The sequence below is a fragment of the Cimex lectularius genome, unplaced genomic scaffold (assembly GCF_000648675.2).
Source record: "Cimex lectularius strain Harlan isolate CLEC.00 unplaced genomic scaffold, Clec_2.1 scaffold38, whole genome shotgun sequence".
Classification (NCBI taxonomy): domain Eukaryota; kingdom Metazoa; phylum Arthropoda; class Insecta; order Hemiptera; family Cimicidae; genus Cimex; species Cimex lectularius.
This window is the reverse complement of record NW_019392638.1, coordinates 593,310-611,500: the sequence shown is the minus strand read 5'-3', so window position 1 is coordinate 611,500 and position 18,191 is coordinate 593,310. Positions and strand designations below refer to the sequence as shown.

The 18,191-nt window shown below is 36.7% G+C and overlaps 1 protein-coding gene across 3 annotated transcripts in view; it reads left to right on the top strand.

Annotated features, from left to right (window-relative positions):
- The window catches only part of LOC106670960 (carbonic anhydrase-related protein 10-like), a 307,401-nt gene that overhangs the window by 95,236 nt on the left and 193,974 nt on the right, over positions 1 to 18,191 (top strand). For all 3 annotated transcript variants that reach the window (XM_024227731.1, XM_014401668.2, XM_014401669.2), the window contains exon 3: positions 16,377 to 16,427. In XM_024227731.1, coding sequence (XP_024083499.1) covers positions 16,377 to 16,427 — 51 coding nt within the window. The remainder of the gene's footprint in view (positions 1 to 16,376; positions 16,428 to 18,191) is intronic.

Below are 18,191 nucleotides of genomic sequence, written 5' to 3'. Positions count from 1 at the left end.
TATTGAAATCATCTTCAGGGCCTGGGATTTATAAACATTGTTTAAATTTTACAAATCCATGTAAGATGTGGAAAAAATTGAATTTATACAATGCTAGAAATTTTTAGAAATATTAGTATATACTCAATGTGTTTGTTTTCTGCGAAATTGTGTCATTCTTGTGTCGTGTGGAGAGTGCCAGAGAGATATTGCTGTTTTGTGCTTATATATGTTGGATTTGGAAGGGGTGGCGAAGGAAATCGGGTTAGAAAGACATTTTTATATGAGGAGTCGGCTTTGAGAAGAAAGGAGCCGACGATGGGAAAAACATTAGTATGGTTTGGCCAGATTATCCTTTCAGGATTTTATAAGCGGGGATAATTAGGGATAGGAAAGCTAAATTGTTGAAAAGTTAGACTATGTAGAAATGTTTGATGTGCGGAATGTGATGATTGTTTTATATGTTATATGTTTTTGTGTGATGTGATAATGATATATGTATGTTATCGATATTGGATTTGATTTATATTGGCGTAGCTGCGGCTGTGTTTACATGTGTCTGTTCTGTACTTGATGCTGTGCTTACCTGTGTTGATGTAAATCATTTCTAAACAGTTACGCTTATGTTTGTTTTGTCGGTCACTAAGCACCACGTACAAATCCAACTCTTTACAATTATATAAATAATTAAACGAGTTACAATTTCAAATCACAAGGAAAAATTAACGAGTAAAACTACAATATGATTAAAAAAATTAATAAAAATAAAAATTTAAAATTTGACTATAATCTCAATTTCATGAGAAAAATATAGATGATTCCAGGCCAACTACTGGCTTTAAATTTTGGAAATAGCAGGCCGGGAGAACAGCATGCCTGTACAATGTGAAATGTTGGCGCAGTGAAAGATTTATTTTATCACTATGCAACGGTCCGTTCTGTTCTAAAAGAATTAGGAATAAAAGCCTTAGTGGAATAAAGTGTTGCTGGAAGAACTTATTCAATGCATAAATGGCAAGAGCTGGGAATTTTTATATTGTTTTCATGAAAAGGCTTGGAGGTACAGAAAGTTCTTAATATAAATTGTATTACCTAAAGGAGGATATCATTGTAATCATTGCAATAGTGTGAATATTTACAATAACGTATATAAAAAAAAATGTAAATACAAATCATGAAGTTACCGCTTATTTGCATAATAATGTACAGTATTATTAGGAATGTTAAATTTGTATTTATTAGGACCAAATAAATTCTTTGCAATTAATTAAGGTTTTGGTTGAGATTTATTTAGTCAATCGGACCACGAAATCTAATAGATGTAATAAGTAAAATGAAGCATACTTCACTAAAGTTCTCCGTGGTCATTTCATTTGTCGCCGAGAATCGAATAGTTACACATTTGCAAAAATGGCAAAAAGGAGGGAAAATTCGAACGGTGGGGGTTGAGATGGGAAGTTGGTGTCCGAGTTGATCGAAGTCCCATAGCTCAAGTGGCAGCGCACCGGCGTATTTAGTCGAAGGTCGTGGGTTCGAATCCCGCTTGTGAGATTGACGTTTTTATCTCAACCAAAACATTAATTAAAGATTAATTAGTTTGTAGTTAAATGAACTCTGTTTGTACATACTAGGGTATTCACGATGTTTGTAAGATGTTAACTCGTGTTACCTCAAAGAGAAATGTCCAGTAAGATCCTGAACGCCCCCTTCTTTTCTTCGCATGTTAAATGTTAATTTTTCCTCAATGCTGCGCGTGACGATAGGTAAAACCAAAAATAAAGCTATAAGAGTCCTTGAAGGCTTGCTGTTTATTTTTGGTTTTCTTTTGAGTTAAATTGTAAAATGCCAGAAGCTAATAAAAAGAAAAATTAATCAACTCTTTCTTTCAAAATGCTATCTATGCACTCGAAAAATACTAACAAATGACATTCTTCAATTCGTACCGGCATACCTACCTTGCATACTAACGTCTAACAGCCTACAACTTTATAGGATAAGGGATGTATGTACTATGAATGATAGTATAACGAGGTCAGAAATTAACAAAATAAATGTATTGGCCTGATTTAATGAATTCGTAGAAGAATAAAAATACGTATAAACAAAAATCAACTGCTAAATTCATGGCTGCCATGTTGGTTACCTACGCCCTAATAGCAATGTGTCTACATTTTCGACTTGGTCCAGGCCTGTTAGATGGAGCAATGTTAACTAGCCGATTCTTACAAGTCTATTTATTTTTTATTTATTATTTTTCTCGATCTAAGAGGTCCTAACAGAATTAACAGGGTTAACGCAAAGATCGTGAATAAGCCTACTGGCTTATTACTTCATAAGTGTCGTAACTAGACAGAAAGACTTTCCATGTCAAAATGTGTATAGATAAAGAAATTTTGTTTAAAAAAATTGTGCTACAATAATATATATAGGTTTGTAAGAGAAATTCTGTGTTTGGATCGCCAGTATCCACCTTAAGCCAGATGCCGAGGAGATCGTCGCTTCCCAACCAACGTGTTAGGCACCAACGAGGTCTGTCGACAGCTAGGTTCTTTCAGCCCCCAGCACCTGCAAACTATCCACAATACTATATAACTATAATCTAGCCTAAAGCTAACTAAATTACATAATACAGTCTCACAAATAAATTCATTCATGCATTGCATACATTCTGAAAATTTCGTCGAGTACTGGATGCTCCTCCATCGACCTAACACGGTATTAATAATCTAACCTAAATTAGGGTCGATTGGGTTCTTCCATAATTATGCTGCCATCGATCGTAAAAACACTCTGCCGGAGGGGCGATGGTGAAGCTACATTTCACAGAATGACTAAAAATATACTCAAACTCACAAAAAACCAGACACTTGTGATTTATTTGTTTATTTTCCTTAATAACTACGTGTAAAATTTAATAGTTGACGTAAAACGTAAACACAACAATAATAACTTGTTTTTAACCTTTGTAGAGTGTTACTAATCCTTTTATGCTGTTTAGTCAAAAAATAAAGTAAATCTATTCATAAAAAAAACTATGTTATCAAATATTGATAATATAGTTATTGTTATTTTATTCTGTAGGTTGTTGTTAAATTAATTCAACTGCATAATTTCTAGAATCAACTTGTCGAGATAATTGGATTTTTAAATTGTTTTCTATCATGAAACAATATATTTGAGTAAAAAATACGTTTTTTTTTTAAATTATGGGTTTGAAGTTGCCATCTCATCCCGAAACCACCACATTCACATTTGCAGACGATACGGCAATTCTCTCTAGCAACTCCGACCTTGTCATTTCCACTCGAAACCTCCAACAACACCTCACTACTAGAGTCTTGGTGTAAAAAGAAAAGGATAAAATTTAACACAGACAAATCCACCCACATTACTTTCACTCTTCGTAAAAAGATCCCCCCCCCCGTTTTCTTAAACAATACTCCCCTCCCAACATCGGACAAGGTGCGGTACCTCGACAAACGCCTGACGTGGAATCCTCACACAAGACTGAAACGTCAGGAGGTTATGACACGATTTAGAGTTCATGCACCACTTCTTGACAAACGTTCTAATTTACCTCTCAAAAATAAAAGGTTGCTTTACAACACCACAGTTAAGCCGGTATGGACTTATGGATTGGAATTGTATGGTTCAGCCAAACATTCCAACATCCACCGTATACAAACTGCCCAGTCCTTAATACTACCAAAAATACTAGATGACCCATTTTATGCATCGAACCTAACTACACATACAGATTTACATATTCCTTTCGTACAAGATGAAATACGTTTCCGTTACCGTACATTTCATAAAAACCTCCCAACTGACGTAAACCAGCACATCAGAAACCTCGCATCCCGACGAATCCCCTCAAACCCTCCCCGCCGACTGAAGAGACAATGGCTGCGAGATCTCCTAGGAGGTGATGGTGATAACAGTGAAAGTGATAATGACACACGTATCAATAGAACAAACAATATTATTGAAAGATTGGAGTAATATCAATGGGTGTTTTCTCCACTCTTGGTTTTGATTTTGTTTTGTTTTAATTACCTTGCTCACTATTACTTATTACCTACTTTAAGGCAGTTGTAATTTACTACAAATTATATAAAAAAAAAAATTTAAAAAAAGAAGGCGAGAAGATCCCGGGCTCTTACGATGGCCTGAAATGGACGTAGCCCAAAACCTGGGTATGCTGCGTTCTATTATCCACAATGGTGTACAGCGATAAAAGGCCAGCGGAAATCTTGATATGAGAAGGTAGTGGTCGACCACATGTACGAAGCAAGAGACAATAGTTTTATTAATCTTATTGAACTAAAGAACCGCTATTTACTGGCCTGATGGGTAATCAAATCACAACGGTCCATTAAATGTAACGGTGAACTTTAAAATTCAACAGCATTGTGAGAATATCGTAGTTACTAGACGTCCCGAATCCGGGTTTTCTTCTACTGGACAAGCATCAAATACACAGGCGACTGTTCGCAAATTCGCAAATCAGCATCTTGCTTGTACACTCGAACTATGAGGGGCTGTTACCTTTACAGATGAGCGCCGGTTTGGTGTGCGGTAATTAGATGACCTAGTCATGAAGAAGACACATGGCCGTCAAGTGCCATGCGAGAGTCACAGCCTTTTCAAAGACAGTAGTTTTATGGGGTGGAAGCAACGTCTATGCCCGAACCGAACTGATTATTATAAATGGACATTGACTTCTACTGGAAGCGTGATCCGATTCTTTCAATTTATTGTAGACAATATCGTAGTAATGCACGACCGCATTCGAGTATCCAACCATTTCATTACCACAATGAATTAGTCAGCACGATCTCTTTACATGAATTTCACAGAACGCGTATGGGAAATGATAAACAGATCAAAATAACGGTCCATCAAATGTTCGGATGGTTGATCTAGTGCCATGTTGACTGTGCTTTCCCACAACTCACTGTTTCAATATTTCTGCCTGTTTGCGTAATTAGTGAAACTGCCTGTTTTCAGTTATATGTAAATTAAGTTAAAAAATATAACGTTTTGATGTAGTAATGGAAATTTCACTATATTGTTAACGGATGCGGGTCTTATAATTTTAAGCAATTTTTCCGTTCCGGTAGGTTTCCAATTTAGAAGTTAGCAGCTCCCGAGGGTACAATCTGTCGTTTGGAGCTTATTTGACCGTCTCAAATTTCCGCCTAGCCTGGCGTTAGACCCTATATTGTAACATACTAGCTTAGTTGTTCCCTCCCCTTTTATTACGTGGTAAATCTTGTGCTTCATCGATTCTATCAGAGACGGGAAAAGATAATCAAGTTCTATTTCCCAACCAGGCCACTCCTTCATGATTAAATCCGAAGGGAATTTTTTGTACAGGTTACCGGATTAACTAGCCCGCCAAATTTGACGATGGATCAAAGCCCCTTAACTTCGTGTGTAGAAATTTGCCCTCAGGCGAAGGAGATGCACATAGTTTATGTAGTAGAGGCCTCTCCTCTCCATGAAATTAATAATACATTAGGGGGGTCAAGAAGGGCCTTCCTGCGGTTTGTAATAGCGACGGTCCCGATGGACGTTAGGGCTCATTATCAAACCTGGTAGAAGTGGTGATAGGGGTCGAGATGGGGATGAAGGAGTAGCTACGCCCGATAAGTTTTCCACCGTCCTACCGCTATTTCTATCTAGGCACGTCTTGCAGTCCGTGGATGTAATCACATTAACGTTGATTAATTACACTTATTTCTTACTCCTTTACTCCCTTAAGTACTCCCTTTACTGCCTGTAGGAAATTCGCCGAAAGATTAGAAAAGTTTTTTTTGTAACCATTTTCACGGACTTTTCATTCTGACTTTTTTTCTGTACTTGTTCAATTCAGAAAAAAAAATTTCAAACCCAAGTATGTCTCATTGTATATAAAATATTAATTAATTAAAGTTTACGAACGAAATGGATGTTTTAAAGTAATTAATTAATAACGAATCTAAAATAAGAAAAAATGTTCCCTGGCCTTTCATAACCGATAAAGAATTTATTCGATTCTGACGAGTAATTCTGTCGGCGATATCGAAGATTTGTCATCCTTAGAGATGAGATCATTATCACTTATATTCCTGACAGGATTAGAGTTTAAATTATAATTGGTTTACTCCACAGTGGTAAATCTTTTTCTAAAGGGGAGTTGAAAAATTGTTAAGCGCAGTGATTGATGGCTAAAATTACTAATTTAATCTAAATTTCAACTGTTTTATTTTACACTCTCGTTAAAAATTATACATACAATTGTTCGGGTATATCATTTCTTTCCCAAAAGGAAAACAAAGAATACTTTTATTCTAAGGTATTCGTTAATTAATACGGTCAATTATGACTGCTAAATGCATATATGGATTAATAAAACAGAGAATATAACTGCATGACATGGCTTTTGAAGGCATGACAACGGGTTGTTTGTTTTGTCATACTCTTTACTTGCCATTCGAAAACATTAATTCACTCAAAGACAAAAAAAAAAGAATGGTTTTGTTCTTAATGACGCGTATTAATTCCTTTGGCTTTCGCGGACGGCCTTAAATCACAAAGGCATCGAGTAAATAAGTAAGAAAAAGAATTCCATTCTTCGACAAGAGCGGTTTCGAGCTTTTTAACGCTTGTTAGAGACGGCGAAAGATGTCTAAACCATCTCTTTATCATATCCCATAAGTGTTCTATTCAAGAGAACATACTGGCCAATTCGTTGTGGTAAACTCTACTTTCTCCATGTAAAGGGTGATAACTCGAGCCACAAGCGGTAAAACATTATAATTTTTCTCTCAATAAATGGAATGGGACCACAGCTTACCGAAGACCTTCCTCATGTAGTATGTATGATAATCGGTTAGGTTCGTGGATGGAAGTCTTTGAAAAGGCTGTGATTCACGTGCAGCAAAACGTTTTCCACTTCTTCTCCGCACACGGTAGAAAACCCGTTTGTTCAAGAGTGCAAGCGAGATTCTGATTTGCGAATAGTCAACTTAATAACACTCTAATAATAGAAAACCTGATGCGGGGTGCCTACAGACTAGCATACTCTCACGAAGCCTTCTGATGACTATTTTAGAGTCCTTTATTTAAATTACGGACAATTAGGAGTTGACTACTATCAAGGATACCGTTAAATGACGGTTCCTTAGTGCGGTGCCTTACAGGAATATCACAATCGTCTTTAGCTGTCGAGATTGCTTCCGGTAGGCCATATTGGATGAAGATCGCGGCACACCCAGGACTTGGGCTAGGTAACCAACGCTACGTCCGTCGTGGTTAAAGCCCGGACAAAATCTTCTCGACTTAAAAACTATTTGTATAAAAGTATTATTTTTCCCGAAATTATTGTTACATCAAACAAAACAATTTAAAAAATCCAATGAACTCACTCTAAAAGTCGGCTCTGGAAAGGATGAAATTGAATTGATTTAAGTTATTTTTACTCTAAAGAGTGTAAAAATAATTAAAGTAACAAACTATAAAAGTAAACCTCTCAAAATAAATCTATTTTTACTTTCAAATTTCTTTTAAATTTTCCCTCAAGTTGTAATTCTATATTTTTTCCTTTAGAATTAAGTAATCAAGTTTAGAAATGATAAATAATACTCTTTATATATATATAACTAAATTGTGTTTACATTAATATGGTGTGTTTTGAACACCCAGCACCGAAGAAACAAAGTTTTACATTAATATAAAAGATATTGACGCAAGTAATACAGTAGAAGAATTATTTATTACATTAAACGTCTACTGAGTTTTCTAGTTACTGAGTAAGTGAACTTTAAATAAAGAAAATTCAAAATTTTATTTTAAGTATGTCACAACTACCAACGTTGGTAAGTTGGAAGTATTCTATATATATATATATATATATATATATATATATATATATTCGTAACCATTCGTACCATGAACCATTCGTACATTTCCACCTGATTCTATTTGGGCGTCTCGATCCCGGTACTAAATCCTACTGGTAAAAATAGTAATTTTTAAAATGTTGACTCAGCATTAATTCTGGAGGATATTACAATTCCAACATTATTTGATGGAGTAGACATATATACATTCATTGAATGAATAAGTACAACACTGAATATAATTTTAAAAATGTATTTTTATATGGGACATATATTTTCTAAATACCAGAATTCAACCGAAAATGTACTAAGAACTTTTAAATCAGTTAAATATCAAAATAAAATTCATTGTTTTATTTTAATTTTACTTAAAAAGTTGCCCTCGATTAGGAGTAAAACAATTCACTTTTGTACAATTATTATCCATTTCTTATATTTTACAATCTTTCTATCTTATATTTACAATTATTATCTATTTATATTTTAAATTAATAGATTTTAGGTGCAACAGAACCGTATATTATTACAGAATTGTTTTCGTTTTTTATTTCTTATTCAATAAGAATATTTTCATTTTTAAAAACTTTGTTATTCGTAAGCACGTAATACATATAAAATTCATGTTCAGTGACTATCTATTTACACAAATTGTACTATATTTACCTGACAGCTAAATATCACTTTTATTGTAAATTATAAATATTTTCCATGATACCGGGATGCTGTGTAAATAAAATATTTGTTTTTATAAATATTCCATTAGGTAAATTGCAACGGAAATTCACCTTTGAAAGAAGAAGGACGAAATTGAAATAAAATAGAATAAAAGCTCCTAGGGCTTTAAAACGGCATAAAACCCGGTGGTGCTCGTAAAAGGTCCGAGGCGATCATGTGACAACCATGGCGGGAATCATAAATCGGCCCCATGTTGTGGTCACGTCTCTGGCCGGCCGTGAATACACTCCTCCCGAGGCGCAGAAATGACCTCACCTCGACCCTTCTTATGTATTATTTACCCAGCCCTACAAACTCGTGGAGCCGCGGTAATGTCGACAATATAGTTTTACTGTGCTCTATCGCCTTCCACCCTTGGCATCATACTCAAATGCGCCCTCCGGCCCTTCCGCGTCATATTCCTTTTTCAATATTACTACAGAAAGCACGGGGATTTATATTAAAAACAGTTTCATCGTCATAAAAGCTCCGAAACACCGAATAACACGACTATATGGAACATATTGATATCTGACCTTTTTCATCGGGTTTATTGCGTTTCCGACGCAATGGAACATTACGGCGAATATTCCGTTACAGCCTGTTTTATTGCACCGTGACATTGTTTTCAATTCATTAGAGTTACAGCCGTTTCCAAAATTAGTAGTCTTACTTCACGAATACATCATACGTTTGTTTCAATTGTTTCTACGACTACAAGCACCATTTCTGATTTGTACACAAACACATTACAAAATTATTATGTTATATACATTAACTTCCAAAAAATTCCACCCACTTGTAATATAACTTGACTTTTATATATTAATGAAAGTTTCACGTTTTTTAACGTTCAATAATAAAAGACGGACAGATAAAATTTGTTTTAATTAGATTTTTAATTAATATTTCATTATCGCGTATTTCCGCCTTTTGCCTTAATTTCATCTCGAAGACTCCTTGGCATTCTACCAGTCTGGAAACGTCTCTTTGCTGGAGGATAGCCCATTCTTACGAAGAGTCCTTTCAAGATCGTGGATTGTATCATGAAGTGACGGGTACAATGTGGTTAAGGCTCGGGGCCCAAGAAAGGTGTACCTCGTGTCCTCATCCGTGTCCATTTCTCAATCCAGGTTCCTTCATTCTTCCCTGCGACCCCTCCCAACCCTTGTTACAAGGGGGGGTGTCGGGGCGCAAAATATTGGTGTAGCCCTGAGGGCGTGGCAACCTCTCTAAAGCACAAGCTGTACTTGGGTCGGCATGGGGCGGCGGGTGCCTTATGAGAGGCACACGTGGATTAGGGTACCAGATCCTGTCTGCATAGACACGGGAGGGTACATAACCATCCGTACTACGGGGTAACAGAAATGTTCCAAGGCTCCAGCCCCTGTTACACTGGGAATGGACTCGTAGTGGTTCGTAGTGATGCCCCTGGCGGGAACTTAGAGAAGAGGCTGTCTTCTATCTGTGACCTTCGCACGAAACTTGCGTATGACCACCGTTATGCACCCGGTCTCACGGGATACGAAGGATCGGAAAATCGAAGCGTATAGCGTTGAGGACGCTCAGACGCGAATGAGTGAGTAGCGGCGGATGGAAATGGGTAGTGAATCTGTTGCGCCAATTCGAGTGCGCTGTGCACGCAGGTGTACATAATGTGCTCGATTGACGGCTTTTACCGTAGGCAGTCTCCTTGGGGGGAGGGGGGTAAAAATTCCACTTTAAACGAAACCGCGGCCGGAGCGGATCCGGATGTTTAGAGTGGCCTTCTCTATCTAGGGAGTGCGGGGGAGACCAGGCTGATGTATTTCGGCCTAGGTAGCCCTTTGCGCGCGGCATACGGTTCGATGTTTAATGAGGACCCGACCACTCGGAATGGGCAAGCGGGGAGCGAGGTTGTCTTGGCCCCTCGGGGCTGAGCTGCCTCTACACCAATGCTGCGACTTTAATACACTTCTGTCGTATGCGGAGGTGCGTCAGCTCTCATCTTCAGAATCAAAACGTCCTATAAGGCCGGAAGGCTAGGTGCGGACGTTAAATATCCTCATTGTCCTTTTAAGGACGACCGAGTATACGGGAAAGCAATGAAGTGATGGGCGTGCTCTTATTCGTCTTTTGAGGTTATCCCAAAAATATTCTATGGGGTTCAAGTGTGGAGAACGGGCAGGTCAGGCTATGACCCTGATGTTATGCTGCTGATGGTACTTTACCTGGGACTATTACTGAAGGTACTTTTACGGGCATTATTATGCATAAGAATAGAATTGTCGCTGACTTCATAGAGAATAGGCAACGCATGTTGTTCCGAAATTTCATCCACATAGCGAGTGGCTGTCAAAGACTCTCCACGAACAACAACCAACTCTGGGCGATTCTCCATTTACATTCCCGCCCACACCATAACAGAGCTACATTGAAAATGTTGGCTCTGAGAAAAATGTCAAGCTTCGCACCTTTCATTTTGCCTTCTCCACACTTTTCACTCCCATCTGTAGAACGTAGAACAAATCTAAACTCATCTGAAAAGTACAGCATACCAATCGTTCAATGACCAATGGCTGTGTTCTCGAGCAAATGCCAGCCCTGCAACTCTGTGTGTTCTGTCAATTCTGGTCCTCCTACGGGGCGAAAAGCCATCAATCCATACTGACTACCTCTTCGGTTAGGGCGTTCAGCAATGGGAATATCTTGGAGCTGATGAATCGCTTGTACAACAGTGAGATGCAGGTTTCGCAAAATTCCCAAAGACAAAAAAACGGTGATCCTGTGGTTCGGTTACCCTAGGGCGTCTACAGCCAAGCCTTCTATGATAGGACCCAGTTTCTCGAAAACGTCTAACGTCCTCTCGCATAGTTCGTAGGTACCACCGATGGCAATAGCCGCATACCTGATGTAACGTCCATCAATAAGTGCCACACCACGGCAGCATCCTCAGCACTAGTAGCGTTTTTAAGTTTAAAAATTGAAATTAAGAAAACAAAGATGAAAACCAAACAGTTTATTGCTTCAGAATTCGAACGAGACTGAATAAACACTTTAAATTCCGTAAAAAGTAAACATTGAAAAATCATTTATCTTTGTTTTTGATTAAGGATTAAGTGGGTTTAATTCTAATTGATATTTTCATTTTATTGTAAAACATAGCATTAACAAATATTTGTTTGTAAAAACAAAAGAGAAGTTAAGATCAGAATTTTCTATTCTCGAGAAAATGAAAAAAAGTCAAAGTCAAAAGTCAAAAAAGTATATATATACTTTTTTTGACTATATAATGTAATATGAAGTACAATGTAATAAAAAAAATTATTAGCACCTGAAGATTAAAAAGAAAAGCCCGAAAGGAGCAAAGTAAAGACTGAAAAAAGTTAACCATTATTTGCCAGTTTATATACAGTCAATGATTGGAAATATCAAACTAGGTATGAGCCATCATCACCCATCCATCATTACATTTTTTATTTTAACGGGGGTTTGCAACAACGGAGGTCATATCAATCCCCGGAATGCCGGTGTTAAAAAAAGCTCGTTTTTAAACATGTACGGCACCTTTATCTTACCGTGATGTGAACGCCTATTATACTATATATATTTAAAACTTTGTGATGTTATATTTGATCAGGTGGCTAGTAGGAGGGGACAACTATTTATTTGAACGAAACGTTTGAATAAATGTTTATTAAAATAGCCGTTTATAAAATTAGATTGAGCCGGACTTGCTATATTTGCGATTATTCCAATGCAGTCAGAATGAAAATGCTGATTGTGGCCCGATATCGGGGACAGTTTCGAGGTCTAACCTACTAAGCCGGTTGAATACCAATCCTCAAGGCGAAGAGGTAGAGTTGGAAAAACGTATGGAAATAACCGTACAACGTGTTTCCCATTTTCCGTCGGTCCGCCGGGTTGATGCGGGGGTAAAAGGGCGGTATAAGTGCCTCATGGCGAGGCCGGGGGATGTTTGTTCCCAGGAGTAAAATCGAGGGAAGGTTCGATATTGGAACCACACCTGTTTGAAGGGAAGGAAGTTGTGAAGAAGTCGGCCGAGGGGGGGGGCAGGGCTGGCGCAGACTATTTAAAAACCGACAGGGGAGTTGTCCCTGGAATTCAATTTGAGGAGAGGTCTAGAATATTTATAAAGTACGCTGAGAAAATCACTGGCGTCATTGGTCGTTTAATCGATTCTTAAGGGCGAAAATCAAACCGTTTTCCATTCAGACAGTTGATTTGAAAACGTTTAATATATAACGTAATAACATAACTATTATTCAATATCCCATTATGTCGATAATTGGTTTTATTAAATAATATTTGCTTTTTTGTCATTTCATTTAATTATGATGTGTTTGCATTGCAAGAATAATATTTGCTTAGTAATTTAAAACTTAATGTCATCGATAAATACTGACTCGTTAGAAGATTGAGTTGTTCGGTCAGGTAGATATGAAAAAAACAACAACTACTTTTCTAAGTATGCCGACATTTCGTCAGATTTAATGAATCCTCAAGGCGGGTACTAAATTAGCTTTTCACCTAAACAGGTTTCGATTTTCAAACACGAACTTGTAAGATAAAATAAAAAGGCTAAGTTTCTTTGATCCCATTTCTACCTGATCGAGCATCCCATTCTTGAAACGAATTTAATCATAACGGTCATCTACTTAACATGTAAATACTGACATAACGACATTTTTTAAACATTAATCCATACGTATTTTAGTTGGTTCTACTTAACCAAATTAATAATTTATATTGATTTATACATTTTATTTAAAGTCAGTTGAAGATGAAAAATTAGTGTCAGGAGCCACGACCTTCAACTACATACGTTATAACCACTTGAGCTATAGTGACGTTGATCCCCCAGGACTTTAAATATAAATTATAAATTATAATAATTTAATGATTTATAACCGGACCAACTAAAATAGATATGGATTAATATAAAAATTACTTAAGTATTTGCATTTTCCTAACAGCTCACCGTGGCCACTTCATGAGTCGCAGAGAATCGAATCCGATTATGCAATATTTAATATATGGCAAAAAGAGGTAAATTTGAAAAAGTTGTAAATTCATGTGAGGATTCCCGTGGTATCGAAATCACGAATTTTTAAATAATGAAATGATAAAACTATTATTTGCATAACAAAAAACAACATAATTTTACATTATTTCTTCTAGGAAACGATAAATATTGTTAGTTCGAAGTTATTATAAATAAGTTTTTGACTAATTATATTACAAAGCAGAACTGTGCAACCTGTTTATTCTTCTGTTTTTCTTGTATTTATCAATTATTACTACCGATGGTGTTTCCGAAATAAACAAATCTTTGGCAAAATAAACGCAATGTTTTAGCTTTTAAGCTAAATTAACTTTAAATTTAGTATTTATTGTACTTCATTCCCGGGCATGTGGATAAACTGCGTGCCCCTAGCACTCACATCTACACTGCATCAAGGACGTTCCTAGGAAATCCTATATTCTGCGGCATATTCTGATGGGGCAGCAAGCCGTGGGGGTCTAGGGCGCCCCCGGCTGGCTTGGGTAACTATACGCAGACCGATGAACTATACGTCCGACTCAAAACACTTACACTAACATAAACACACCAACAGTTCACATCCACCTTCCTTAAAGGGCACTATTCTCCCTCTCTCCCAAGGCTGGTTACCAGTTAGCGGGCAATGAGGGGTGTGGCAGCTAACTATCACAATCTTAGCAGTCAAAACAAGTGTGTTAAAAAGAAAAGAAAAAGTAGCACCGGAAGGAAAGAAGATGACGCCGGGGTCCGCCTTGGTGTAGGCTGCCATGGGCTGTGTAAGTCAGCAGTCCACCACTGGTGGTGTAAATGGTTGCACTGCTATTGGAGAAAGGAACATTGAGACTCATCTAGGCAACACGATGGAAACCAGAAAATGCAAAGTTCAAATCCTCAAAAAAGAAACAATGCTGCCTCATCTGACCTCACTTAACCCTGGAGCTCCCCAACAATTTCCAGCAGTTGTAAAACCAGAGAAAGCAGCCTCCTAAAAAATTTTTTTTTGAGAAGAAAAAGAATTGAAAGATCAAACTTCGCTGATTCATCATTATCTACCTCTAACCTAGGATTTTAATTGATATTTTATTGTAAATTTTGCCTTTTTAGGTCTCTAGTACAATAATTTTTCTTTATTTGTTTCGATGTCGTGTATTGGTGCTCTTGATGTATGTATGTATATAGTTTTCCAAAATAGAATAAACTTTAGTATACCGCTGTACATTGTATTTTTCGTATTGAATAAAACCTGCAATAAATCTTCGTAAGTTCGGACATTACATTAGCCATAGGCACACGAGAAAACATTTTTTAATTTATTTTTTATAAACATATATAGGTTACATAACGAAATAAACAAAACAAAATTGCAGCTTCCGCTGACTTTTGAAGTGACAGAGAAAATCGCCAGATTAAACCAATATGACATAATAGGAAAAAAAACATTTTTTTTTAAATGAGCCGAACATAGAAATGATAGAACTTAATGTTTTTTTTAACATGATAGTACAGTAGTACTTTTAGAATTTACGATCAATATGAATCCAGTAAAAAAGTAAAAGAACAAGCAGTTAGTTAATTTCTAACTCTGGCTAGCAACACTGTATCAAATCTTTATGTAAGATATTGGTTGAGATAAAAAAGGAGCGGGATTCGAACCCACGACCTTCTGGTAAATACGCCGCTGCTCTACCACTTGAGCTAACATGACTTCGATCCACTCGGACACTAACTTCCCATCTCAACCCCACCTTTTAAATTTTCCTCCTTTTTGCCATTTTTCAAATGTCGTGTAATCAATTTGATTCTCGGCGACAAATGAAATGGCCACGGAGAGCTTTAGTGAAGATATACTTCACTGCGCCAACCCACGATCTTCGGCTGGCCATTTCATTTGTCGCTGAGAATCTTATTTAGTCAATTCAACTGTTTTATAAGTAGTTATGAAACTGAAAAAAGATCCTTTGTTTAGTTTTCTTAAATGGCAGAAGCGGAATTAAAATTAGCTACTGCTACCTGCTGTGAGGGTAGGGTAATTATTCCGAGTTAAAGTTTGAACCTCTTTTCTTCTGATCTAGGGAAAAATTTTAATTTTCATTGCAAAATATCATATTGCGGAATACATAATATTTTTAATAAAGCTTATAAAAAAGCTAATAGCGACATTGCGCGACCAGTTCTTCTAGATTGTAGTGTTGAACAGGAATCTTAAAAAAAAGCAATAACACCACTGACTTCAAAATACCTCTTTGGTATCTCATTTTGTTTTAAATAAGCCAGTGAAAGGTTCTTTTTCAGCATTCGTAAACCGCTCATTCCAACCACAGACCGAGGTACAGGAATTACCATAAAACTGTAACAAAAAACCCTCTGTGATTGCTAAGGGCAGTAAAAAGTTATGATGGGTGGAGGAGGGTAATTTGGTATCGTGGTTTTGGGGCGAAGGCAACCTGGCCGAATTAGATCGTTTGATAGCCGGACATTCAAATGATGGAATTTTTCGGAGATTCGGACAGTAAAATAGTCGAATTCCCACTGATGGGGCAATAATGGGATTTTCTTTAAATAATGTAGAGAAATGACGAAAATACCTGATATCCAATTAACAATGCGACATCGAAGACGACCTTCCAGCCATTTGATGATAAAATTATTTTCAGTCACTTCATTTTAAATGAATAGTTCTTTACGTTCATTTCCTTGTTAGTTGTTCTTATGGTGTGTTAAAAAATTTATTACAAAAACGTTTGGTGTTTCAGGAGTGTTGGGGCTCACTTGGGAGTCGTGGTGGACCTACGATGGAATATCTGGTAAGTCATATTTTTCTGACACAGATTATTTCAAAATGTCATTAAAAGTACTTAAGAGTATTAAAATGCAATAGAATGAAAAAAGTCTCGACAAGTCTTGATTTATCAATAAACAATCGATTATGAATTCGTGACCGTTTTGAAAACAAAAATACATAATACTAAACCTTATTAAATAAACAATAAAAACTATTAGTTTACCTGACATTTATCATAATAATAATCGTTATTATTTTCTCTGACTGATCATATTTCATTTTTTTATCAATATTATGGATTATCAGTTATTATATTGGTAAACGAGTGATTTAGGTAACCTATAATATTTGCCAAGCTAGCGGTCCAGGGTTCGAATCCCGCCACTGCCTAAGGTTTTGGAATATCGTTAATCAACTTTATATTTACATAAGAATATTAGTGGTTTAAATTACGTAATACTACTAGGATAATGCATCAATCCATATAGAAAAATGCCGAAGTAACTCTTAAAATTTGCACTGCGTTTTGTGATAAAACAATAAATGAGTGCATTGCTCAAAAATGTTCAGATAGTTGTTAGCAGTATAAAGTGTTTCTGGGAATGAATGAACCGTGGTAGATCACCAGAGTAGATCTGCTTGAATGACAACGAATTTTGGGAAGCTACTCAACTTGATTTAAATCAAACATGTCGCTAGATTGCCAAAGTATTCGAAGTAAGCGACGAAACAATTCGTGCTCGCTTACATCAACTTGGGAAGACTTGAAAGCTGAAGAAACTGGTTCCTCATAAATTGACCGACGGTTACCAGCTTCAGCGCGTAAAATTTGCCAACTACTACACAATGACGCTTTTTCGACGGATTGACACACGAGACGAAAATTGGATCCTGTACAGTCATCAAGGCTGTCACCAAATGACCTTGTCCCATTGATGAGAAAATTGTATATTTGCCAACAAAAGGTTATCCGTTATGTTTGGTGGAGTTGGTAGGCATTATGCACTACGAACTTCTATGTAATGGATAAAACATCACCGGAGAAAACTACTCAACCTAACTCCAACGAGTTTCTCTTGTCCTGGCTCAGGAACAACCTGCTTTGAATAAAAAAAGTTGTAAATTTCACCAGGCGAACGCGAGACATCCTACAGCCAGAATGGCATAGGGGATGATATTGCTGCTTAGTTGGAAATTCTCGCCACGTAAACGTACGTCTGGCCCCATCTGATTTTATCCTTTTCTTAACTATTAACCATCATATGCGCAATTGGGAGTCCGATAACCGCCTGGAAAATGAGCTAAATTTATTTTTAAGTCTCGGGACCCACACTTTCATAAGAAATGTATAACTGAGCTTGTAACGCGGTGCGTAAAGTTTGTAGATGCCGATGGAAACTATTTCCTCGAATAAAATGTTTCTAATTTAATATTAATTATTAAACACTTTAAACGTCCATAAACCTTACCGGTTTACCTGGCATTTGTTGTTGAAATTGAAGCCGCACAGCTTGAGTGCTTAATAAGCACAGTGAGGTCAGCATCTAAAACGTTCATTCCAAGGATCAAACCGTCGACTTTTAGCAAAGTTACAAAATGTTTCATATTCTGAGCAGAAGCGTAAATCTAAAATTTTATCCTCATAAATTCAATACCAGCGATTATGGAAAAAGTGGATCAAACAAGTCAGTATTAGTCTAATAATCGTATATCTTTTGGAAGAAGTTTTTGAAAGGTCGAGAAAGGCAAGCCAAATAAATCTTCAGATAATGTAATTGTGTAACGG